Source organism: Dermacentor silvarum, chromosome 11, assembly GCF_013339745.2.
Source record: "Dermacentor silvarum isolate Dsil-2018 chromosome 11, BIME_Dsil_1.4, whole genome shotgun sequence".
Lineage (NCBI taxonomy): Eukaryota > Metazoa > Arthropoda > Arachnida > Ixodida > Ixodidae > Dermacentor > Dermacentor silvarum.
The window spans coordinates 106,797,278-106,818,655 of NC_051164.1; the positions used below are offsets into that span (position 1 = coordinate 106,797,278).

The window sequence follows — 21,378 nt, forward strand, 5'->3', positions numbered from 1 at the left end:
TATCTATCTATCTATCTATCTATCCTGCGTCTATCTGTGTCTCTCTGTCTATCTGTGTCTTTATGCCTGCGTCTATCTGTGTCTCTCTGTCTATCTGTGTCTTTATGCCTGCGTCTATCTGTGTCTCTCTGTCTATCTGTGTCTTTATGCCTGCGTCTATCTGTGTCTCTCTGTCTATCTGTGTCTTTATGCCTGCGTCTATCTGTGTCTCTCTGTCTATCTGTGTCTTTATGCCTGCGTCTATCTGTGTCTCTCTGTCTATCTGTGTCTTTATGCCTGCGTCTATCTGTGTCTCTCTGTCTATCTGTGTCTTTATGCCTGCGTCTATCTGTGTCTCTCTGTCTATCTGTGTCTTCTATGCCTGCGTCTATCTGTGTCTCTCTGTCTATCTGTGTCTTTATGCCTGCGTCTATCTGTGTCTCTCTGTCTATCTGTGTCTTTATGCCTGCGTCTATCTGTGTCTCTCTGTCTATCTGTGTCTTTATGCCTGCGTCTATCTGTGTCTCTCTGTCTATCTGTGTCTTTATGCCTGCGTCTATCTGTGTCTCTCTGTCTATCTGTGTCTTTATGCCTGCGTCTATCTGTGTCTCTCTGTCTATCTGTGTCTTTCTGCCTGCGTCTATCTGTGTCTCTCTGTCTATCTGTGTCTTTATGCCTGCGTCTATCTGTGTCTCTCTGTCTATCTGTGTCTTCTGTGTCTGCCTGCGTCTATCTGTGTCTCTCTGTCTATCTGTGTCTTTATGCCTGCGTCTATCTGTGTCTCTCTGTCTATCTGTGTCTTTATGCCTGCGTCTATCTGTGTCTCTCTGTGTCTATCTGTGTCTCTCTGTGTCTGCCTGCGTCTATCTGTGTCTCTCTGTCTTTCTGCCTGCGTCTATCTGTGTCTTTATGCCTGCGTCTATCTGTGTCTCTCTGTCTATCTGTGTCTTTCTGCCTGCGTCTATCTGTGTCTGCGTCTATCTGTGTCTCTCTGTCTATCTGTGTCTTTATGCCTGCGTCTATCTGTGTCTCTCTGTCTATCTGTGTCTATATGCCTGCTCTCTGTCTATCTGTGTCTCTCTGTGTCTCTCTGTCTATCTGTGTCTTTATGCCTGCGTCTATCTGTGTCTCTCTGTCTATCTGTGTCTTTCTGCCTGCGTCTATCTGTGTCTCTCTGTCTCTTGTCTATCTGTGTCTTTATGCCTGCGTCTATCTTTCTCTCTGTCATCTGTGTCTCTCTGTCTATCTTGTCTTATGCCTGCGTCTATCTGTGTCTCTCTGTCTATCTGTGTCTTATGCCTGCGTCTATCTGGTCTCTCTGTCTATCTGTGTCTTTATGCCTGCGTCTATCTGTGTCTCTCTGTCTATCGTGTCTTTAGCCTGCGTCTATCTGTGTCTCTCTGTCTATCTGTGTCTTTATGCCTGCGGTCTTCTGTGTCTCTCTGTCTATCGTGTCTTTATGCCTGCGCTATCTGTGTCTCTGTCTATCTGTGTCTTTATGCCTGCGTCTATCTGTGTCTCTCTGTCTATCTGTGTCTTTATGCCTGCGTCTATCTGTGTCTCTCTGCTATCTGTGTCCTTTTATGCTGCGTCTATCTGTGTCTCTCTGTCCTATCTGTGTCTTTATGCTGCGTCTATCTGGTCTCTCTGTCTATCTTGTCTTTATGCCTGCGTCTATCTGTGTCTCTCTGTCTATCTGTGTCCTTATGCCTGGTCTATCTGTGTCTCTCTGTCTATCTGTGTCTTTATGCCTGCGTCTATCTGTGTCTCTCTGTCTGTCTGTCTGTCTTTATGCCTGCGTCTATCTGTGTCTCTCTGTCTATCTGTGTCTTTCTGCCTGCGTCTATCTGTGTCTCTCTGTCTGTCTGTCTTTCTGCCTGCGTCTCTCTGTGTCTCTCTGTGTCTTTCTGCCTGCGTCTATCTGTGTCTCTCTGTGTCTTTCTGCCTGCGTCTATCTGTGTCTCTCTGTGTCTTTCTGCCTGCGTCTATCTGTGTCTCTCTGTGTCTTTCTGCCTGCGTCTATCTGTGTCTCTCTGTGTCTTTCTGCCTGCGTCTATCTGTGTCTCTCTGTCTATCTGTGTCTTTATGCTGCGTCTATCTGTGTCTCTCTGTCTATCTGTGTCTCCTGCGTCTATCTGTGTCTTCTGTCTGTGTGCCTGCGTCTATCTGTGTCTCTCTGTCTATCTGTCTTTATGCCTGCGTCTATCTGTGTCTCTCTGTGTGTCTTTATGCCTGCGTCTATCTGTGTCTCTCTGTGTGTCTTTATGCCTGCGTCTATCTGTGTCTCTCTGTCTATCTGTGTCTTTATGCCTGCGTCTATCTGTGTCTCTCTCTGCCTGCGTCTATCTGTGTCTCTCTGTCTATCTGTGTCTTTATGCCTGCGTCTATCTGTGTCTCTCTGTCTGTCTGTCTTTATGCCTGCGTCTATCTGTGTCTCTCTGTCTGTCTGTCTTTATGCCTGCGTCTATCTGTGTCTCTCTGTCTGTCTGTGTCTTTATGCCTGCGTCTATCTGTGTCTCTCTGTCTGTCTGTCTGTCTTTATTCCTGCGTCTATCTGTGTCTCTCTATCTGTGTCTATGCCTGCGTCTATCTGTGTCTCTCTGTCTGTCTTTATGCTGCTGCGTCTATCTGTGTCTCTCTGTCTATCTGTGTCTTTATGCCTGCGTCTATCTGTGTCTCTCTGTCTATCTGTGTCTTTATGCCTGCGTCTATCTGTGTCTCTCTGTCTATCTGTGTCTTTATGCCTGCGTCTATCTGTGTCTCTCTGTCTATCTGTGTCTTTATGCCTGCGTCTATCTGTGTCTCTCTGTCTATCTGTGTCTTTATGCCTGCGTCTATCTGTGTCTCTCTGTCTATCTGTGTCTTTATGCCTGCGTCTATCTGTGTCTCTCTGTCTATCTGTGTCTTTATGCTGCGTCTATCTGTGTCTCTCTGTCTATCTGTGTCTTTATGCCTGCGTCTATCTGTGTCTCTCTGTCTATCTGTGTCTTTAGCCTGCGTCTATCTGTGTCTCTCTGTCTATCTGTGTCTTATGCCTGCGTCTATCTGTGTCTCTCTGTCTATCTGTGTCTTTATGCCTGCGTCTATCTGTGTCTCTCTGTGTGTCTCCTGCGTCTATCTGTGTCTCTCTGTCTATCTGTGTCTCCTGCGTCTATCTGTGTCTCTCTGTCTATCTGTGTCCCTGCGTCTATCTGTGTCTCTCTGTGTGTCTTTATGCCTGCGTTATGTGTCTTTTGCTGCGTCTTCTGTGTCTCTCTGTCTATTGTGTCTTTGCCTGCGTCTATCTTGTCTTCTGTCCTGTGTCTTATGCCTGCGTCTATCTGTGTCTCTCTGTCTATCTGTGTCTTTTTGCCTGCGTCTATCTGTTTCTCTGTCTCGTCTATCTCTTCTGCCTGGTCTATCTGTGTCTCTCTCTGTGTCTGTTCTATGCGTCTATCTGTGTCTCTCTGTCTGTCTCTCTTTCTATCTGTTCTCTCTGCCTCTTTCTGCCTGCGTCTATTTGTTTGTCTCCTCGGTGTAAGTCAAAACAAGTCAATTGGTCGGTCGGTCAAGCACGGTAAAGCAGAATTTATAAGCTTGTGAAGATTGGTGCTAACGTATCATCACCATTAGTGGGCTTCTGGATGGTGTGAAGGACTCTGCACATATGGAGGTTTTACTAGACTACGCATATTTGTGCAATGCAGGCTGAGGACACCGACCTCTCGCTAATTGTCCTCCTCCAATCCAACATTCAGACACTTTTTCCAGCAAAAGGAAATAAACGTTAGGTACCTGGATAATTTCATGGGCTAAACGTTCCACCCGCAATGATCAAAAACAGCCGGAGAAAGGCTTCTTGTGAAACTCGTTCGGAAGCCGATAGATTTGTTTTCATGCACATTAGCATTGCAGAACCTTTTCTTTATTTCGAGTTAACCTTGCTGATACGCTGACTGACGAAACTGCCGCAGTGTTTCGTTGAACGTGTAATTTTATACCGCTGCGGCAGCTGAGTTTGGAAACTATTTAGCGTAGTCGCAAAATGTTCCTTCGTTTCGCGGCATTAGCATGAGTGGGCTGTTCTTTCTCGAGGAAATACAGTCGAAGACACACAAGAAAAAAGTGCAGAAAGTGTTGGTTTCGCAACTTCTTAGTGTCCACAATATTGGGAAGTGCTGAGTTTTGAGGCGTGTTAACAACTACGCTTCCTCCGTGAAAATGTGAGATTTGCACCATTTTTCCTTTCGTTCATAGGGAGGGCGTGGGGAAGCAAATTGAAACTTTTGTTATGCGATATGTAGATTCGCGTACACTGCGGAGCTTTCTAGGAAAACGTACTTTTGCGTCATTGCGATTCTTTAGCGCATCATATGTACTGTTTGACAGCAACATTTCTTGCTGTTCCGTTGTTACTGGTTACTGCGGCTGTATTATGAACTCCCCAATAAAATATAGATTGTTCGACATGCAGATGCCTGCTATTTCTGTTTCCGCAAGAAATAAAAAGATAATAACTAAGCTCGAGTAGCAACCATCCAGCCGTCATACTCCATGCGACATAAATAAGGAAGAGTGAGATAGTTATTTTAAAATCATTATACTGCCCCCAATATTAACTATTGTACAAATTTAGCTGTATAATACGCAGCCTCAGTGATTACCGGGTTAAAAAAAAAACTAAAAAAGGCGTAACTCTTCCTCTTCAAAATGACTTAACTGTTTCTGTTTCAATGATGGTTACTTGTTACATGATGTTACTTCAAGTACTCGACTACGTTGCATAACTCACATCAGATCTTTTAACATTCTAACAAACACAAGGAAATGACGGCATTTTTTTTCATAGGTATACAGCTTGAAGGTTTAAATTATGACGTTCCTTGGCATGGTCAGCATCATTTCCCGTTAATTTCATATTGCATTCATATCGAAAAAGCAAGCTGCTCCCGTTCTGCTGCCTTGAACGCATTACCGTTCCTAGTAGGTGGCGCCTTACTTCGTCCGAAGCTCGGGTCGACGGGGCAGGCACTGCTGTCATTTAGTCAATCGCTGGGACCGCGCGCCAACTGGGACGGCCATTCACCTCGCGGTCACGCAAAAAAACACACAAAAAAAACACGCACTACAAGAAACAAAAGAACACAAGGGAGAAATAAAGTACGTGAGACAGAGCGTAGTACAAAGTCCGTTAAAACGGTTACGAAACACAAGCGGCGAGTGGGCATTAATAAAACAAGCCGGCAGGCCATGTGTAGAAAGTTGACTCCCCTAATAGCGTGCAGTGCTGTGGATTGTAGTGCGATATCGCCGGAAGCCTTCGCTAATAAATGTTTACATAGCGAAAGACCGACGCCTGTGTTTTTTACAAACAAGCTTAGCGTATGCACGGCTCCGTAAACGAGCCTACCTACTCGGTAAAAACGTTTTTTAAAAAATATTTCCATTCTTATTCGCAATTCGTCATTGGCCTGCACGGAGCCCTCCCCTGCTTTCGCCGGAATCGGCTACTCGACAAGACAGAAGATAAGCAATGAATAAAATTGGACGCAAATAATCCTTATGTAATACAGCCTGGTTACCTGGCGCCAGCGTTCGTTTTCCGAACGCTGAAAGCTCTCGCTTATGCAAGCAAATAAGCAGTCAGAGATTGTCAGGTAGCGTGGCCGTCGCACCTTCCGCTAATGGGAATGTACAACACGCGTTGCCAAGCGAATGGCGAACACTAACGGGGAGCTAGGAGATATGGAGGTTAAGCATCGGATACATGGGCCACCGATTCCTTCAACATTCGCAACAGCAGTCCGAGATTGGTTCTTGTTTTGTTGATTGCGTGCATCGTGCATCTTTGCTTATCGTAATTGCTGGGTGCGCGAGCAATGTCGAACCACAAAACAGCTTACGTGTAAAGAAGTTTGATTATTTGGTCCCATACCTAATTTTGCCATTGCTTTCACATACTTAAGAGTGGTGCCTGATTGGTCGGTCTTAGCCGGTCTTGGGACGTTGAGCACCGTGTTATTCAAGTGCAAGGGGGCTGGTAAATCGCAAATTGTTTCCACCTGCGAACAGCTCCGTGAATTCGGCCTCTCGGTGTTTTATGCCAGTCAATAGCGTTCACAGCACTGCACTGTTCTAGCGGGAAGGGGCACATAGAAAAGCGAAAGTACGTTTTCAAAATGAGAAAAATGAAAGCACTGCGTTGGCAGCTTTAACGGGAGAATAAGGGTGGTGATGGTAGCCAGGGAAGGAGGGAACTCATAGGGTCCAGCAAAAAAGGAGTGAAGGGTGCGTACCAAGTGCATTAGTGCATACAGTCAGAACGAAAGGCTTCGCTACTGCTTCTCACTCACCCAGGGGCTCGCGGAATTGATCGCCCAATTTCGAATATTGAGAAACGCTTTCTTCTAGGAACTATGGACGAGATAATGGTCGAGGAAAAGTACAGAGAGTCATAAAAAACTGTTAACGTGATGCGAGGAACAGAAGGGTCTCTCTCTGGTTCACGTTCAAAGACACGGTAGATGTTTCTCTTTTTTTTCTTCCCCCCTTGTTCTTCGTTCTTCGGGTTTTCTCGCTGAGGCGAAGTTATTTGTTCCGAGAAACAAGACACCGTGTAAATGTCAAAACTGTGTTTTTTTGTGTGTGCACCTGCCTTCATTTTATCTTTAAGCGAAGAGGCCGCTTCTGAGAACTTTTACTAGCCGCCGTGTGCGGAACGTTCGGGATGCTTTGTTCCGAGTTAAACGTAAGCTGCACTTTCGACAGAAGAAAACACGAAGTGGTACGTTAAGTGCTGAGGAAAAGAGGCTGGACGCAGTTGTGCTTGCATGTGAACGTTCGGCTTTGCCGGGGACGCTGCTTTACGAATGTTTAATAATCAATGATCTCCCCCGAGAAGGTTTAAGATCGTTCGTTTGCACAATGCCTGGCTTCATTAAGATTTGACCAAATAGGCGGGTCGTAAAGGCAAATTATTCTGGAAAACACTCCGCGCAAGCTTATAGAAAGTGCCAGGGTAGGGTTTTTGGAAGATAAATTGATTATTCATGCCTTAAAAATGGGAAGCGACACCTTCCAGTGAAAAAGGTTCGTCGTTTCTTACTTTTTGTGTTCTTGTTGGAAGCGTGTTTGACCATCGCACCAGCGCCACTGGGCAGGACTGATTTAACGCCTTTTACGTAGCGTGGCCTGCGGGTCATGCGACGTGACGTCATTTATTAGGTTGCAACCATGTGAAAAAAAAAAAACAACAAATAATGAACCTAAAGAAAGCCTAATGGATATTGATTACGTTTAATGGAAATGTAGACGAAAGTACATCTTGCCCCATGTTGGAACCGCACCCACATGTTTTCAGTATTATGCCTGCGTTGCTTTGTGCGCGCAAATAGCAATGTGATAGCTGTGATGCATTACACATAAATAAACACAATGCACGAGAGTTACAAAACCCTTTGCTGTAGGTGCCAAAAAATAAAGAGAGAAAACAGCCAGTAAAAAAGAAAGCGTCAGCGCGTATGGTATGTAATAATGACGTGTAGTTTTCAGTGTCTGAGAAGAACGAATGAAAAGAAGGTGTGGAAGTAAAGTAACGTTTAGCACCGCGAATGCGCTCATTCACACAAACACACGGTGAAAATAATGCTTAAAAATGGAAATTTAGGACCTTTAGTGTAATTGTTTCTATATTTCCTTTGCTTCTGAGCTAAATTTACGCAGAAAACTAAAGATAATCGGTAGGAACACAGACGCTAGACGCGAAGTTCAAGTGACAAATGTTTATTTCTGCGGATAAACAGGGTACTCGTAAGTGGCGATGTCACTGGGCCGCCCAGCATCTCTGATGTTCCTTTGTTTTTTGCAGTTTCCCGCGGTCGGCGTCTACGAAACGACGAGGATCTTGGACTCGACTTTTGACAGCGCAAGAATACGACGCCAGGAAATTTTAAGGGAACAGGTGAGCCACCCAGAAAGTTACGACTGTTAGCTGGCGTTGTATATCCGTGGTAGGAGTTTTCATGAACGCAGCTTGCATTACCGACCACAGTGGCAATGGCGTTACGCTGCTGAGTACGAGTTCGCGGCTTCGATCACGGCCGCATTTCCATGAAGATGGAATGCAAAAAAAAAAAAAAAACCTCGTTCGGGTAATGCGAATGTCCTACACGCACGTTGGAAAGCGAATCGGGAACCACTTAAAGTTACAAGCCTCGGTTAACCTCGATTACATGGGCCACCAATCGCTTCCAGAACCGTAACATCAGCCTGTTCATCAAAACCTCTGGACATCGATCATGCTACGTTTCGTAAACGAGAACTAAAGCGCGTAAGTGGGCGAATTCGGGCTAGTGTTGCAATGTGGGCGTGTTGGTATACCAGTCTATGAACGCTATAGCGTAAAGCGAACCAGATGAGATCACGGGACGAGCACGTGAACACACGGACACGGCTCCGTGTCAGTGCGTTCATCTTCCATTCTCGCGACCTCATCTTGTTGGTACAACGCTAGTGTTCCATGGCGTTGGGCCAGCTGGTTCAAATTAGAAGGCGTGGAAACAACGCAAAAGTGCGGGCGGTGACAGGTACACCACACGGACGGTGCGTGGTGCCGAGACGGCTAAATAATGAGCAGGCGAATGGTTTGATCGGGGTCCAGGAACGAAAAATTGTAACTCTGTCGTCAGTGTAAGATATCTCTTCCCTGTACTTATGGACATCTTTACGAATTTCGCTGCTGTGGACTGACGTGAGAACATTTTAGGGCTCATGCTTGGTGTTTATAACATGCACTCTCTTCACAGTCGCCAGTACATGGGACGAAGGAAGAACGCCTCGCTATGGAAATCCGAGACACCTCGAAGCAGCAGCGAAAGGAACTCGAGAAAAAGAGGGTATGCGATCACGCACGCTGCTTGTTCGGTTTTCCTTCAGAAACGTAGCAACGTGGGCCGATCGGCCAATTCTGGAACGTAAATGGCACAGCGCTCAAGAAAGAAGAGAAAACGCGATGAAGAGGTTAAATTTGGAAGTTGTAAGTTTCGATTGAATTTGTTTTTATTACAGAAAAGGGAGGAACACAAAAAGGTTGCCGGTGTTCATACAGGTAAATAACAGCAACAAACCCCGCCAAAACATAGCACCAGACAAAATTGTATGCATATAGTGTTGAACTCGCACAGTACATCACATCGAGGTAACACTATGCAACAGTGCAACGTGAAAGTAAAGATCACGCTGTATACGAACCAGAAGGAAGCAGATTCCTTGAAGGGTTCTGTTGACAGCCATTTGATTGAGCATGACCAAAAATGGTCTTTGAGTGGATTTTACTGGACTGCTCAGTTTTATGCAGATGCCACAATCAACGTGAACGCAAGATTTTCAAAGCCTATGACGTTCTTTAGAAGTATTTCGTCAGGAGATTGCTGGTGCGGCATAATTTGATGGTGCAACTTGCACTGCTTAGGTGGTGCAACTTGCGCTGCTTAATGGTGAAACTTGCACACAGGTACGCTGACACGTAAAACATGAAAGGTACGCACACACACCTGGTGCTTTGACATTCGTGAAGGTAGTGACGCTAGCGTTAGTGTGATTTCTTTCTTTCTTTTTCTTTTTTCTTAGTTGCACTTCAATAAGGTAAACAAATTTTCGTGACGCAGCACTCACATCAGTGATATCGTATGTCCTCGTTCTTTTCATTCGCTGATTGTGCTCTCATGCATGATAGTCAAGATGGACTAAACATTGGCTCGCTGGTGGTCAGTTCCTTTATTCTCGACCACGTCCTGCTTTCTTTATTGAGCTGTTTGCTGGATATAATGCCTTCCCCCTTTTTTATGCCATTATACGCTATTATAGGCGGCGATGTGCCTTAGCAAAAACCATTTGAGTCGTTCCTATTCAAGGCATCTAAGAGCGTCAGTGCTCCCATTCTTTGAACGCTGAACCAACATGCAGGATCTCCGTTTACTTTAAAGCAAATAGTTACATTCCGGAGAGTAATGTAATACCCTCAAGTGTTTTAGAGTAATTTACTAAAACATAATTTACGAGAATGAAAGCGCCACGTTTACAAATACTTACATCTGAAAGAAAATGCAGACTAGGCAATCTTGCAAACACATTTTTTTTTTCAGTCTAACGGGAATAAAACTGATCGGTTACACGAAATGCACTCGGCCTTGAAATGCACCAATAATTTATTACCATGAAGTTTGCAAAAGCTATGCGATCAAAATGAATAACTTGTCAAATGTTGCCAAGTAAAATACATGAGATTTCTTCTCTTCGGGCTCTCTAAAAGGGTCAACTCACAGATGTTTGTTATGTGTTTTAATGCGGAGTTAATTAAATTTTTGAAGTTAGTAATTTAATTTTAATTCAAACTTGCTCTTAGAAGGAACAAATTTCCTTCATATCAGTTTTGCGGTTCCTTAATAACAGATAATCTTTTCTTGTATACCTGAAAGGAGAAATTGGAATTGGCGCTCAGCTATAGCTTCCCCTGAAGTTGTATTGATCTGTAACTGTTCACGAGCGGCGTTATCGTAAAACTACTTGAAAAAAGTTATCTCCATATATGATCTCCTGCGGCCAGGAGACATTGTGTTCGGAGGCCACAGGTCGCCGGCACTCTTACCAGATCCTGGCTCCCTCGGTCGACCCAAACCTGGGACTCGCCCTCATGCTCGAATCCGACGACAAGACGTGCAGGTAAGGAACTTTCGAAAGTCGCAAGCTATCGTCTAAGCGACAACTTTTCCCAACGATCTGTTGACAAGAAGAAAGGTGAAAGAATTAAAAATTTTAATGCTCTGTTACATATTAGCCTTGGTGTCAAAGTTGATTGCTTAAAGGTCACTTAATAGTCGCGAAGCGAGACAAGAGCAGGACGATTGTCATATTGTGACGGTGAAGAATAAGACACTGCCAAAAGCATGCGTTTCGTTAACGCTTTATTGGGTGATCTTGTGCACTGAAAAAAAAAAAGTAACGCTCAAAGCACAACGAAAGTGGTCAGCACGGTCATCGGTCGTGGAAATCTGGTCTATGGGTGAAGTGCATAGGCTGTTTCTATATGACTCACAGTACATTCTAATGTAGTCTCTCGTGCTCGCGTGCGTTGAAGGTGCACCACTAATTGCGTCACGCACGCAATCTGATTGGGCATGACTGTTTCGCTGTAGAACCGGCGACAACATTCAGGACACTCCGGATGCGGGAAGCGTCCTTGCGCCGAGCGATAATATTGTAACAGTGGTTAGCCAGTGAAAGACGATAATCGGAAAAAGTGGACCACTGTACTTGTGTCAATGTCAAGTTCTCCAGCTTTATTGGAATGAGGTTTTCAAATATTCGTTACCTAGATGATGAGGGACTGGGTAACGCTAACATCTTTTATAGGAACTACTCATAAAAGCTATTTCCGTTGTAAGCTGGAGGAACAGTTCTCTGATATAGTATGATTTTGTGTATTATATTCCTGTTCACTTCCTACCATGCCGTCTTCCTGTACCCCTGACATAGGTATTGTCTTATTACGCCTTGAGTCTCACATGTGGCTGGCATTATTTATCGAGCATGTAAACTAACGATGGCTTGGTGGGATCGCAGCTTTCAACATAAATGACACAGGGTGGGCACACATTACTAAAGCTAGCGTGCTCGGGCTGCTGCTGGAATATTTTAGATGTCCTGAGAATTCAGGGCCGAAAAAAAAGTGACGTGTGATTCCACTTTTCAGTGGAACATTTATTGAATAATCATTTTATGGCGACATCTTATCCCTGACATAAGCAATTTGTCACTCGAACAGCCACTGTGAAGGTTTATGTTGTGTGCGATGAATATTTCGATATTTTCTTGATCAGACAACAAGCATAAACAAAGATGAGCATACGCGCATAATATGTAATATGGCATTACCAATGGAGCAAAAAGATAAAAGTGACGAAGTAAACAATTAATGCGCATCTGGGGGTGCGCAAGCTTTTTCTTCAGTCATTTTCAACAATTTCTACACTGATACCGAATGAAAGAAAAGTTGCGCTACCTGCGAGTATAGTAGGTGACACAGTAGTAAAATAACCATAACAAGCTAGCCTAAATTATTGATGATATTCGGCACGGTAAGCGAACAAAACACAAATAAATTCCTTCTTGGTGTTTTGAAACAAAATAACACGGATAACTAATTGAAAAATACCAGAAGAGCATATTGATATTGACAGTATAATGAGAAACTTTCGCACTGCGATGAACTTTAACAAAACTGGGCGAGTGGGTACAGGTTGACCATTTCGAGCTGTAGCGCAAAAAAACGGAGCACGAAGGATGGAGACACACACGGTCGTTACAGCACTTAATTGCGGAACCATGAATCCATAATCCATAATTCATTATTATAACAGACTGTGTACAAAAGAGGACATGTGTACAAGGTTCAGCGACTTATTCGTGGCGTTCTTTCCTTGAAGCAGCGCCCCGTACTCGGATACCGCGATGGTGATCGACTCCATCAGGCGGTGCAAAAAGATCTCTTCCGCAGCCACATGGGGCGTCCTGTCTTTCGGCGGCATCGATTTAAATCGACCGGCTTGCCAAGAGATAGGTACGAGCATTAAGCGATGCACTCACGAGCCGTGTACCGAAGAGAAAAAAGAAATATCGATAAAGGGTTACAACTTCACCACTGAGCCTCCGTGTTCAAAACCACGCGAAACACTTGAAACGCGCAAAGGCTTTCGTATGACCGCTGCTAAAGACGTTTGAGATACGTTTATTGCACTTAAAAGGAAGCTTTCTACTGCAGTGACTATTGGAAAATGTGTACGAATGGACACACATACACATATAAGGAGAGGCAAGACGAACACTTGTATACTTGCGTGCACAAGGCGTGTATGTGCGTCTATTTGCGCCCTTATTCTAACAGCTATGCTTGACCAACTATTCATAAAGAAAATAAAAATGCTCCCATTTAAGTCACTATCGGGTGCATATGGTTCCATTCATATGCGAAATTAATGAAAAAGGTGGTATATTAGGAGAAACCTCAAAATATATTAAGCCATAGTGTGTACAATGATTGAAACTGGCTTAAAATTGTGCTTCTCGTCTACAGCGATGCCCATTTGGGCTCTGTGTGGTCTTGTGTACTACAGAAATAAATACTAATAAAGAGGTCAGCGATCAGAGATTAAATAAGAATGAGGACGGCTAGAGTATAGTTAGACTTATCACCTTTAACTATGCTTGTAACTGGGCTGCTAGGTGAAGTTTCATCTCAGTGCGCTAGCGTAAGAAAACTGGAAGGCAAAGACGAACAGGGAACTCAAGCCTGTATAGTTGAAGTGGAAGATAAACAAGTGAAGAACAGGTGAAGCGCTTTCTCCTTGCTCGTACTTGCCGTTATGTTTCTTTACGCCATCGCAAAAAGATGGAATTACAAATTTATAAATGCGCTTAAGAGGAAGCTTTAGCTCTCACCTCCGATGCCGCCTATTCAAATACATTTAAAACGCAGAATCGCTTTTCGCAGATAACTCCTGGACCGATTTAAATGAAATTTGTTGCAGTTGAGAGAAAACGATGACTTCTAGTTGTATTTGGAAGCGGAATTTCGATTGAGGGCGTGACATCTTAAAAAGAAAATTTCAAAAATTTGTAAGCTTGAAAGAAAAAAATAGAAGCACGAAGTTTACAATTTGTAGCTCTGCACCAAGAACAGATATCGCAGTTCTGTAAACTGAATAAATTAGATCATCCAAAGCGGAGAAATTTGGTGTGTAAATTTATATCTCACATAAATTTCTTACATTGTTTACAAGGGCTTTGCAAAAGCTCCACTCACATATTAGTCGTTTTTTTAAAGCCATGTGTAATATATCAATATTGTCCGCTTTAGATGTACTATTAGGTGCAATTTACAAAACTCTGATATCCTTCTTTATTGCTTAGGCACAGATTTGCAAACATGATAGTATAATTTTCTGACAATTTGCGATTTCTACCAATCTTTATTAAAAAGTTGACGACATAAATAAAACATTCGCAACCAACAGTCACTAGATATTAACTTTTTCTTTTAAATACAGCAAACCTCATCAAATTTGTTGCAGTGGTTGCCGAGAAAAACTATTTCTTCTTTTTCCTCTATTTAGGAAACCCAGAACTAAAGCTACAATGCTAAAGAAAAAAAAACAACTCTTAGCGTAGGAATGGGCATGATAAAGCAAACAAACCGATGACGACGCCGTCTTGAAGTTCGCTGTGACGTCATAGATTTTGATGTCTTCTCTGGCCTAGTTAACGTTTGTAATCGTTAAAGAGGAACTACTTGTATTAGGCCAAAGACTGAAGTTAACAATTTTTGAAAACTTCTGCTGCGTCACAACGACCCAAGTACGAAAAAAAAAAGTATGTGCAATCCGTGAGGTCACACTGACGTCACAAGCTCTGGGTTTGCGGCGAGAAATTTGAAACATGGAACTTTGTCCTTCATTTTCTTTGTCTGTCCGGTTTCCGGATTAATAGACGTGGACAATAGAATTGCAGAATAAGATTTTCGTAGCGCTTTCAGTTGTCCACGTGTGTTAAATTCAATTGTCCACGTGTGTTAAGCGTATTTACACGGTCATAATGCCCGACTAACTCTCCAATTAAATGCCTTGAGTAGTGAGCGCTGCTTTGGAACGAAGCACCATCATTAGTAGCGTGTTGTATTTAGCTTCTTAAATGCAGTGCGGTGGAGACAGAAATGTTGAAGTTCTTGTCGAAACTTTAAGAGGCAAAGACTGCGGTTTTGTAGGACATCGACAACGTCGAGTTGAGCTGTCAGTGGGGAATTAGGCGTCGTCCTCATCAGAACTCCTTCTTCCCTTTATGTGTCATACGTCCTGCTTTTCCAATTGTTATTCTGTTCTTCGTGCTCCTAATCTGCATCGACGTATTAAGCATTGAGCAGATGAGTAGAAAAAGAAACTGGCTTGGATTGCATTACGAAGCCGTAGTCAGCGCTTCGGAGTGAAGGTGCACCAGTGGCCACAGCGGGAAGATCAAAACGATGTAATGGCTAGTGGCTGAGGACTATGAGAGGGCAATCAAGCGAATTGACCCCCACATTTTGAACGCCCGTACATGCGTTCCGATGTTCTCGACTCTTGTTTAGTGGAGGCCGGTTCGATCTCAAAGCTTTTGAATAATTAACGATGCTCTTGCCTGTTTACCGGTTCTCGAAGCGATAAGCGTGTCCCTAACGAGGGAAGCACTTCGTCAAACACACAGTAAACAGCAGACAACGACCACAATGATGCGTGTATACAAGGGACAAAGGTGAAAAACAACCTTGTCCCCCCCAAAATAAAAAAAGAAGACTTGCGAGTGTCTAGATATGATGTTGGAGCCGACAGACATTTGGTACAGTTTTGGACCGTGAGGTGATGAATGGTTGTTGGATGCTACGCCTTGCCCCCTTGTATCCGCGTGATGGCTGGGTATCAGCTGGGGAAAGAGCCGATCCTCCGGAGTATCGTTAGGCTTATCACAGTGCCCTTAAACACTGGTGCGACCAGCTCTGTAGTTACGCGTGGGGTACCTTTTGTTTCTTTACGTTTTGTTGCATACGACGCACGAACGCTAAGCTGTTATTGATGTTTTACAAGTTTAAAGAAAGCTCGGTCAGTTGTATTTCTTTCCTCCTAGCCTAGTGATTAACAACACTTCGAGAGCTGTGGCTGAGCGCCTTGTTGTTTTTGCGTCCATGGATCCCAACCATGCGTTTTCTTGAAAACAGGTTAAACTCGGCGCGCTTGTTTGCCGTCTTTAAACACTGGGCAGTGCGATTGCTTATCGGAAAGTTGTATGCATCAATTTGCGTGCTCTCAAGTGACATTGCGTGCCCTGCTCCGGCATGAGATATTTTATTTTATTTGAATGAAGTTTAAGGAAAGCAACCTGATACTAAAAAGTTGATGCGTTGAGTGGGCGTGCGCGGAATGGGGAAAAAATGGCACACAAAAGTGTGCTGCACTTCACATTGTGTGAAATGCACGAAATTGCTCAGAAAGTGTTTCTTTCAACGTAACTTTCGTATTCTGTTAAAATGAAGGTTGTGGTGCTTTACAAGATTGAACATGGTTTGATTGAGAGTAGCGAACTCCGACTTTTATGTTGATACAGGTTAAATGCAGAAATACGTTCATTAGCTAGCCACAGAACTTATCTGACTGAAATTAGTGACTGAAAGTATAAGCAAAAAGTAAGTTCGAATTACTGGTGATAGAGGAATTGGGAATCGGACGTTAAGTATGCGGAATTACATAAACCGCTGTTGAGAGAGAGAGAGAGAGAGAGAAAACACAGAGTTTACAACTCTGTAATTTTACGACAATAGATATTATCATATTTACTGTTTGTGCTATAGCGTTTGAATCAAGTAAATGTGCCATACCACACGTAAATTTAAAGTAGACAGGCTTGTTAGCGTAACTTCAGTTACCTTACGCAGCAAAATTAACAATGGCGCGTCATTGGTTATGTAACAAGTTGATTTCGTATTTTATATGCAGGAATTGTTTTACGGAAATGCAATATTTGTTTTTGTGTCGGTGTTAATGCATTGTACGGGTGTTATATAATATCGATCGGAAAATATGAATTTGTATAATATTTATAAGAAAGACGACATGAACTAAGTGGGCCCAGCAGTCACTATAATTAGTACTTTTAACAGCAGTAAATTTTACTAAACAAGTTCTTCTGCTCCCAAACAAAATGCCATTTACAGCCGTTTAATGCTACAGCCATGTTACGGTCATTTAATTTTAAAAAGTCAAAAGAAATACTGTGTTTTCTGATAGAACTTAAAGCTACAGGGCTGTTAGGCCATAGGAAGCGTCATATTGATGATTATGATGATATTGATGATGATCTCAAAAAGGGCGCAAATACTTCGTGGAGATGCGCGTTAGATTGGGCGGCAGTACAAAACATTGAACGTAAATAGAAACGCAACGGATCACAACTGAATAAAATGAATGTATCTACATGTAGTCACCTCTGAAGTCTACAAGAATGGAGAAAAAAATTCAATTTAACTCCACCCTCATCGTCGTCCTTATGTTTCTCATGTCTACACTTTTCTTCAGCAGTGCGGATAGCCTGGCTAGTTGGGTTCATATTTTGTAAGGACACGTTTTCTCCAATTCTAATAGTTTCTTATCAACCTTTACATCAAGCGACCCATCCCAGTAACAGCGAGTGGCGCAGTGGATTCTCGCGAGTGTTATAAGCCGAAAAAAAGACAACATGAAAGAATACAAAATAATCTATAAAATACGGCCCCTGCCTACGCAACAGAAAGAGCACAAGGCTAGCGTTGACAAACAGCTGAAAATTTAATTAGAAAGAACGAATAATAAATACAGAAGGTCAACACCTGAATATGTCAACCTGCACGCCAGAGTGTTCCATAAAAAATAATAAAAATAAACCCTACATCTTCGCGTCAGCCCCTTATACATCGCTGATGGGTGGTAAGATAAAATTACTCGCCCCTTGCTTCTTGTTATCGCGAGCGAAGCTTGGCACTCTGTAGTTTGTTTTTGACGATTAAAGTGTTTCGTTGTTTTCAAGCGCTCGTCCAGCGCGTCTTTTCTTCTTCTAATGCTGTGGTTTTGTATAGTTCAGGTCATCTACCCATTCTTCGCATGGCCACGTACGAGAGATAAGGAAGCGATATCCTGAAGCAGCTCATTATCAGTAACGTCGAAGAATCCGATAGTTGGTTATTAACTTGCAGGAGGTTAATAGTGCTAAAGGCGAGAACGAAGTGAAGGCACGTAAGAAGCGACACGCTGGGCTGTCGTCTTTATCGTCCTGCTAGGTTATGAGTAGTAGGAAGTGTGTCTTACGGACATTATTTATGCATGCCGCACATTATTGATACATGCCGCACCTTTCATATCAGCGTGCCTCGACCACCGTCAGAAGGTTCACGTACCCAAAAGTAGCACAGTTACCCATTGATTGTCCTTTTTGGCTAGGACTGCAAGAGATTGGAACCAGCTTCCTGGGTCAATAACGGGCATCCGGGACCCCATACGTTTTAAAAATGCCTTGCTAACCAGTTGATTAGCTGGTCTTTAACCATTGTGTAACTCTATTCTCCTTGTTGTATTTCTGCGTGTTGTCTTATCGATTTATTGTATATGTATTATTATATTTATGTGCTTCCTTGCTTATGTATTGCTGCTATATTGTCTAACCCATGTTATCTTCTCAATTAATCCTTGCCTATTGTGATGAGGTTCTTTCAATGAATTACTCGCTACTGAGGCACAGCCTCAGCGCATGAAATGACGAAGCCGTTCGTTAACACAACAAGCCATTCATTAAAGAAAATACAGCGAAAAGATCTAATCTAAACTAATCAAAACTAATCACAAAAACGAAACAGGAATAAGTCTAGAAAGAAAGCAGAAAAGTCAGAAGGGGCCTACAGTTTCATGGTTAGCACTGGAGCTGTGGGATGGACTAGAAGCGGCAACAAAGGTGGAGCACGAAGTGGAGTAGTGGTGGCGAAACTAGAAGGCGTCGAAGCAAATCCTGGTCGCCCCCAAGCGAACACCAGGGATCCAGTAATGCAGGAGGAAGTTCCGCAAGTTTCACTGACGTTGGGAACCTGCATAGGTCACCTTAGTACGGTAGAGGTCTTGTCACCGGACACCAAGTCCAAGGGCTTCAGCTGTGCGACCGGTACAAGGGCTTCATTTCTTCCAATGTCGGTCGGCACCTTATCATCAGGCAGCCATGATCGACACTGCTGTGAAGACATGCATAGTGGAGACGGGTAACGGCCTTGCGGCGTTCGCCAGCCGGAGTTCGGGCACGGCGCTGGAGACGCTGGGTCGCCTGGGTCGGACGCACTTCCGACGTTCGCCAACCGCAGGCTGCAGGAAGAAGTTGGTTGTCGTGTCGATCCTAGGTGGGAGCCTGGAGCGGCCTTGGGCCAGGAACTCGACTGGCCGCTACTCCCGCACCCTGGTCATCATCTTCCTTCTTCTCTTCAACGTCTCCCACGATGGCTGTCGCTTGCTTGCTTGTTGCTTCACTTCTGGCACTTACCCACTACGATTATGGCACTCGCGCACTTCACATATCACACCTATTATCAGACTGATATATTCATGTACTACGTTTGCCCCTCCCCTCTGTAATGTACTATGTACCCTGAGGGTAAAAAATGAATGAATGAATGAATGAATGAATGAATAAATAATAATAAATAAATAAATAATAAATAATAAATAATAAATAAATAAATAAATAAATAAATAAATAAATAAATAAATAAATAAATAGCCTGTTTACGAAGAATTAGCCATGCAACTTCCTAATTAGTAACTGTAGGGCTTTTGTTAAACGTATGGAACTTAAGGTAGTTGTTGCGGATGAATCGTGCCGGAATATAACACAGGAATTTCGTGCAAATTGACAAGCTTTTAGAACTGGCCGGCGTCAGTTGCATACTATTCGAAAAATAAAGCAATGAAGTGTTTTTATTTCCTGTTTTGTTCAATTCGGTCAGGTCGTTTGGCCTTGTACTTTGGAGCACTCAAGAATGGCTGGGAGAAGCTGGACCCCATGCCCGAGCCGAGGAACTACCACACGGCTTCTGTCGTGGGTGACGAAGTCTTCGTCGTTGGTGAGTGCCAGGGCGCCTTCTCTATAAGCACCTCTGGCAGCAGCAATTTTTGGGTGTGAAATAGCATAGCCATCTGTATATTTCAGCAGACGTGCTGCACTGCGCTAGAGGACCTGTAACAGTAAACCCTAATCTCGTATTTCATTCGATCGGTGCTCTTCTTTAATACCTGCTTAAAATAACGCGTACAAAAGAGTGTGAAACAATGTTTCGACGCATATAAGTGGCTCAGATTGTAAGTGGCCCTTTGCTTATGTGGACCATTCTCTGTAATACTGCAGCTTTCCGTCGTTGACGCCATAGAAACAAAAAATGAGGATATTCTGGGTTATAATAATCACAATAATGATAATTGCTGCCCAGGAGCCGCAAGAGCCAACGGTATTCCCACATTGTGCAGCTGATAACCCCTTGAATAGTTTTAACGCGATAGCCTCCTCGTGTCGCCGAAACTCCGGCGTCGGTGTTCGGCGTAAGCATCGGCGTCTGGCGGAAATAATCATGCCGGCCCACATCATCCCGAACCACCCCGACCGGGCGGGCCCTTCGCGTGGGCGTTAGTGTACAAAAATTGAATTTCTCAAAATAAGATCCGTCAGAAAAATCGTAAAGTATGACTTAAACACAACCTACAGACGTGATAGCGTTGGATTGTAATTTGAATATACGAGAAAGAAGCCTGATAAGCAGCCAGGGAACTTTGAATGCTATCGCGTTCCACTCTTAAAGGCGTAGCTTAAGCGTCCTCCAATTCTGTTGGTGTTTCGCTGTACTTTGGTTCTAGGCAACATTGAGGGGAATGTTGAAAACCGAGCATTTCTAAATTTTGATCGGGCCCCATGTCGCAGAAAATACGGTGTCGGTGTCGGCGTCAACGGCGTACAATAGCGATATCGCGTTGCACTCTTAAGGTGAAGCTTAAGCGTACTCCAAGTTTTCTTTTTATTCAATACCTGCTTAAGGTAGTGCATGCAACCAAGAAAGTTGTAATCAAAATTTTGACGCTTATAAGCGGCTTAGATTTTAAGTGGACCAGTACTTAAGCGACCCATTTATATGCGATATATTTCTGTGTGACATGCATATACGGCTCTTTTTTCAGCGGTCCTTGTGCCGGACAGTATGGCAGCATAATTTACAGGCTGCGTACCACCAATATACGCCACACAATGCCTAGACTGGATGTGGAGCTTCGCCAGCACCGGAAATGCGTCATGTAACGCGAGTTTTGAAAACTGCAAATATCAGGGGTATACTGGAAGTTGTGTCTGTGTGTCCGCGTTTAACAGTTCGAACAAAATTAGGTGCGAAGGCTTCGTAACTGACCATTGGTCGTGGGTTGAGCAGCCACAATAACCAAGCATACGTTGGTTATCATTGCAAGATGCCATGATTAACACAATAACCTGAGCGAGGTTGCTTAATTAGATACCCGTAAGTTGCAAGACGACTTTCGCATGACCACGTTTTATTATTCTGCACACGATAAGCTGCCATCAGCTTTCTAGTTTCTCAAAAAAACAAGAAATTTAAAACTTCACAAAATACGTGGACTCAGCTAAGAGGCTAAGAAAAGGAATCGTTCGGGCGGAAGGTAAGGCCAGACGCTAAATAAGAGGTCGGTCACTTCCTGAAAGAGTGACTAAAAATGAGAAATAAGTAACAAAACCCCAGAAAAAAAAAAAACCCTAGTCAAACGGTTGATGTTA

At 43.5% G+C, this 21,378-nt stretch overlaps 1 protein-coding gene across 1 annotated transcript in view; it reads left to right on the forward strand.

The window, feature by feature from the left end:
- LOC119433138 (beta-scruin-like) overlaps window positions 1-21,378 on the forward strand; it is a 64,383-nt gene that overhangs the window by 23,221 nt on the left and 19,784 nt on the right. Inside the window, 5 exon segments of the mRNA XM_037700275.2 lie at window positions 7,826-7,918; window positions 8,763-8,852; window positions 10,562-10,677; window positions 12,444-12,574; window positions 19,553-19,669. Coding sequence (XP_037556203.2) covers window positions 7,826-7,918; window positions 8,763-8,852; window positions 10,562-10,677; window positions 12,444-12,574; window positions 19,553-19,669 — 547 coding nt within the window.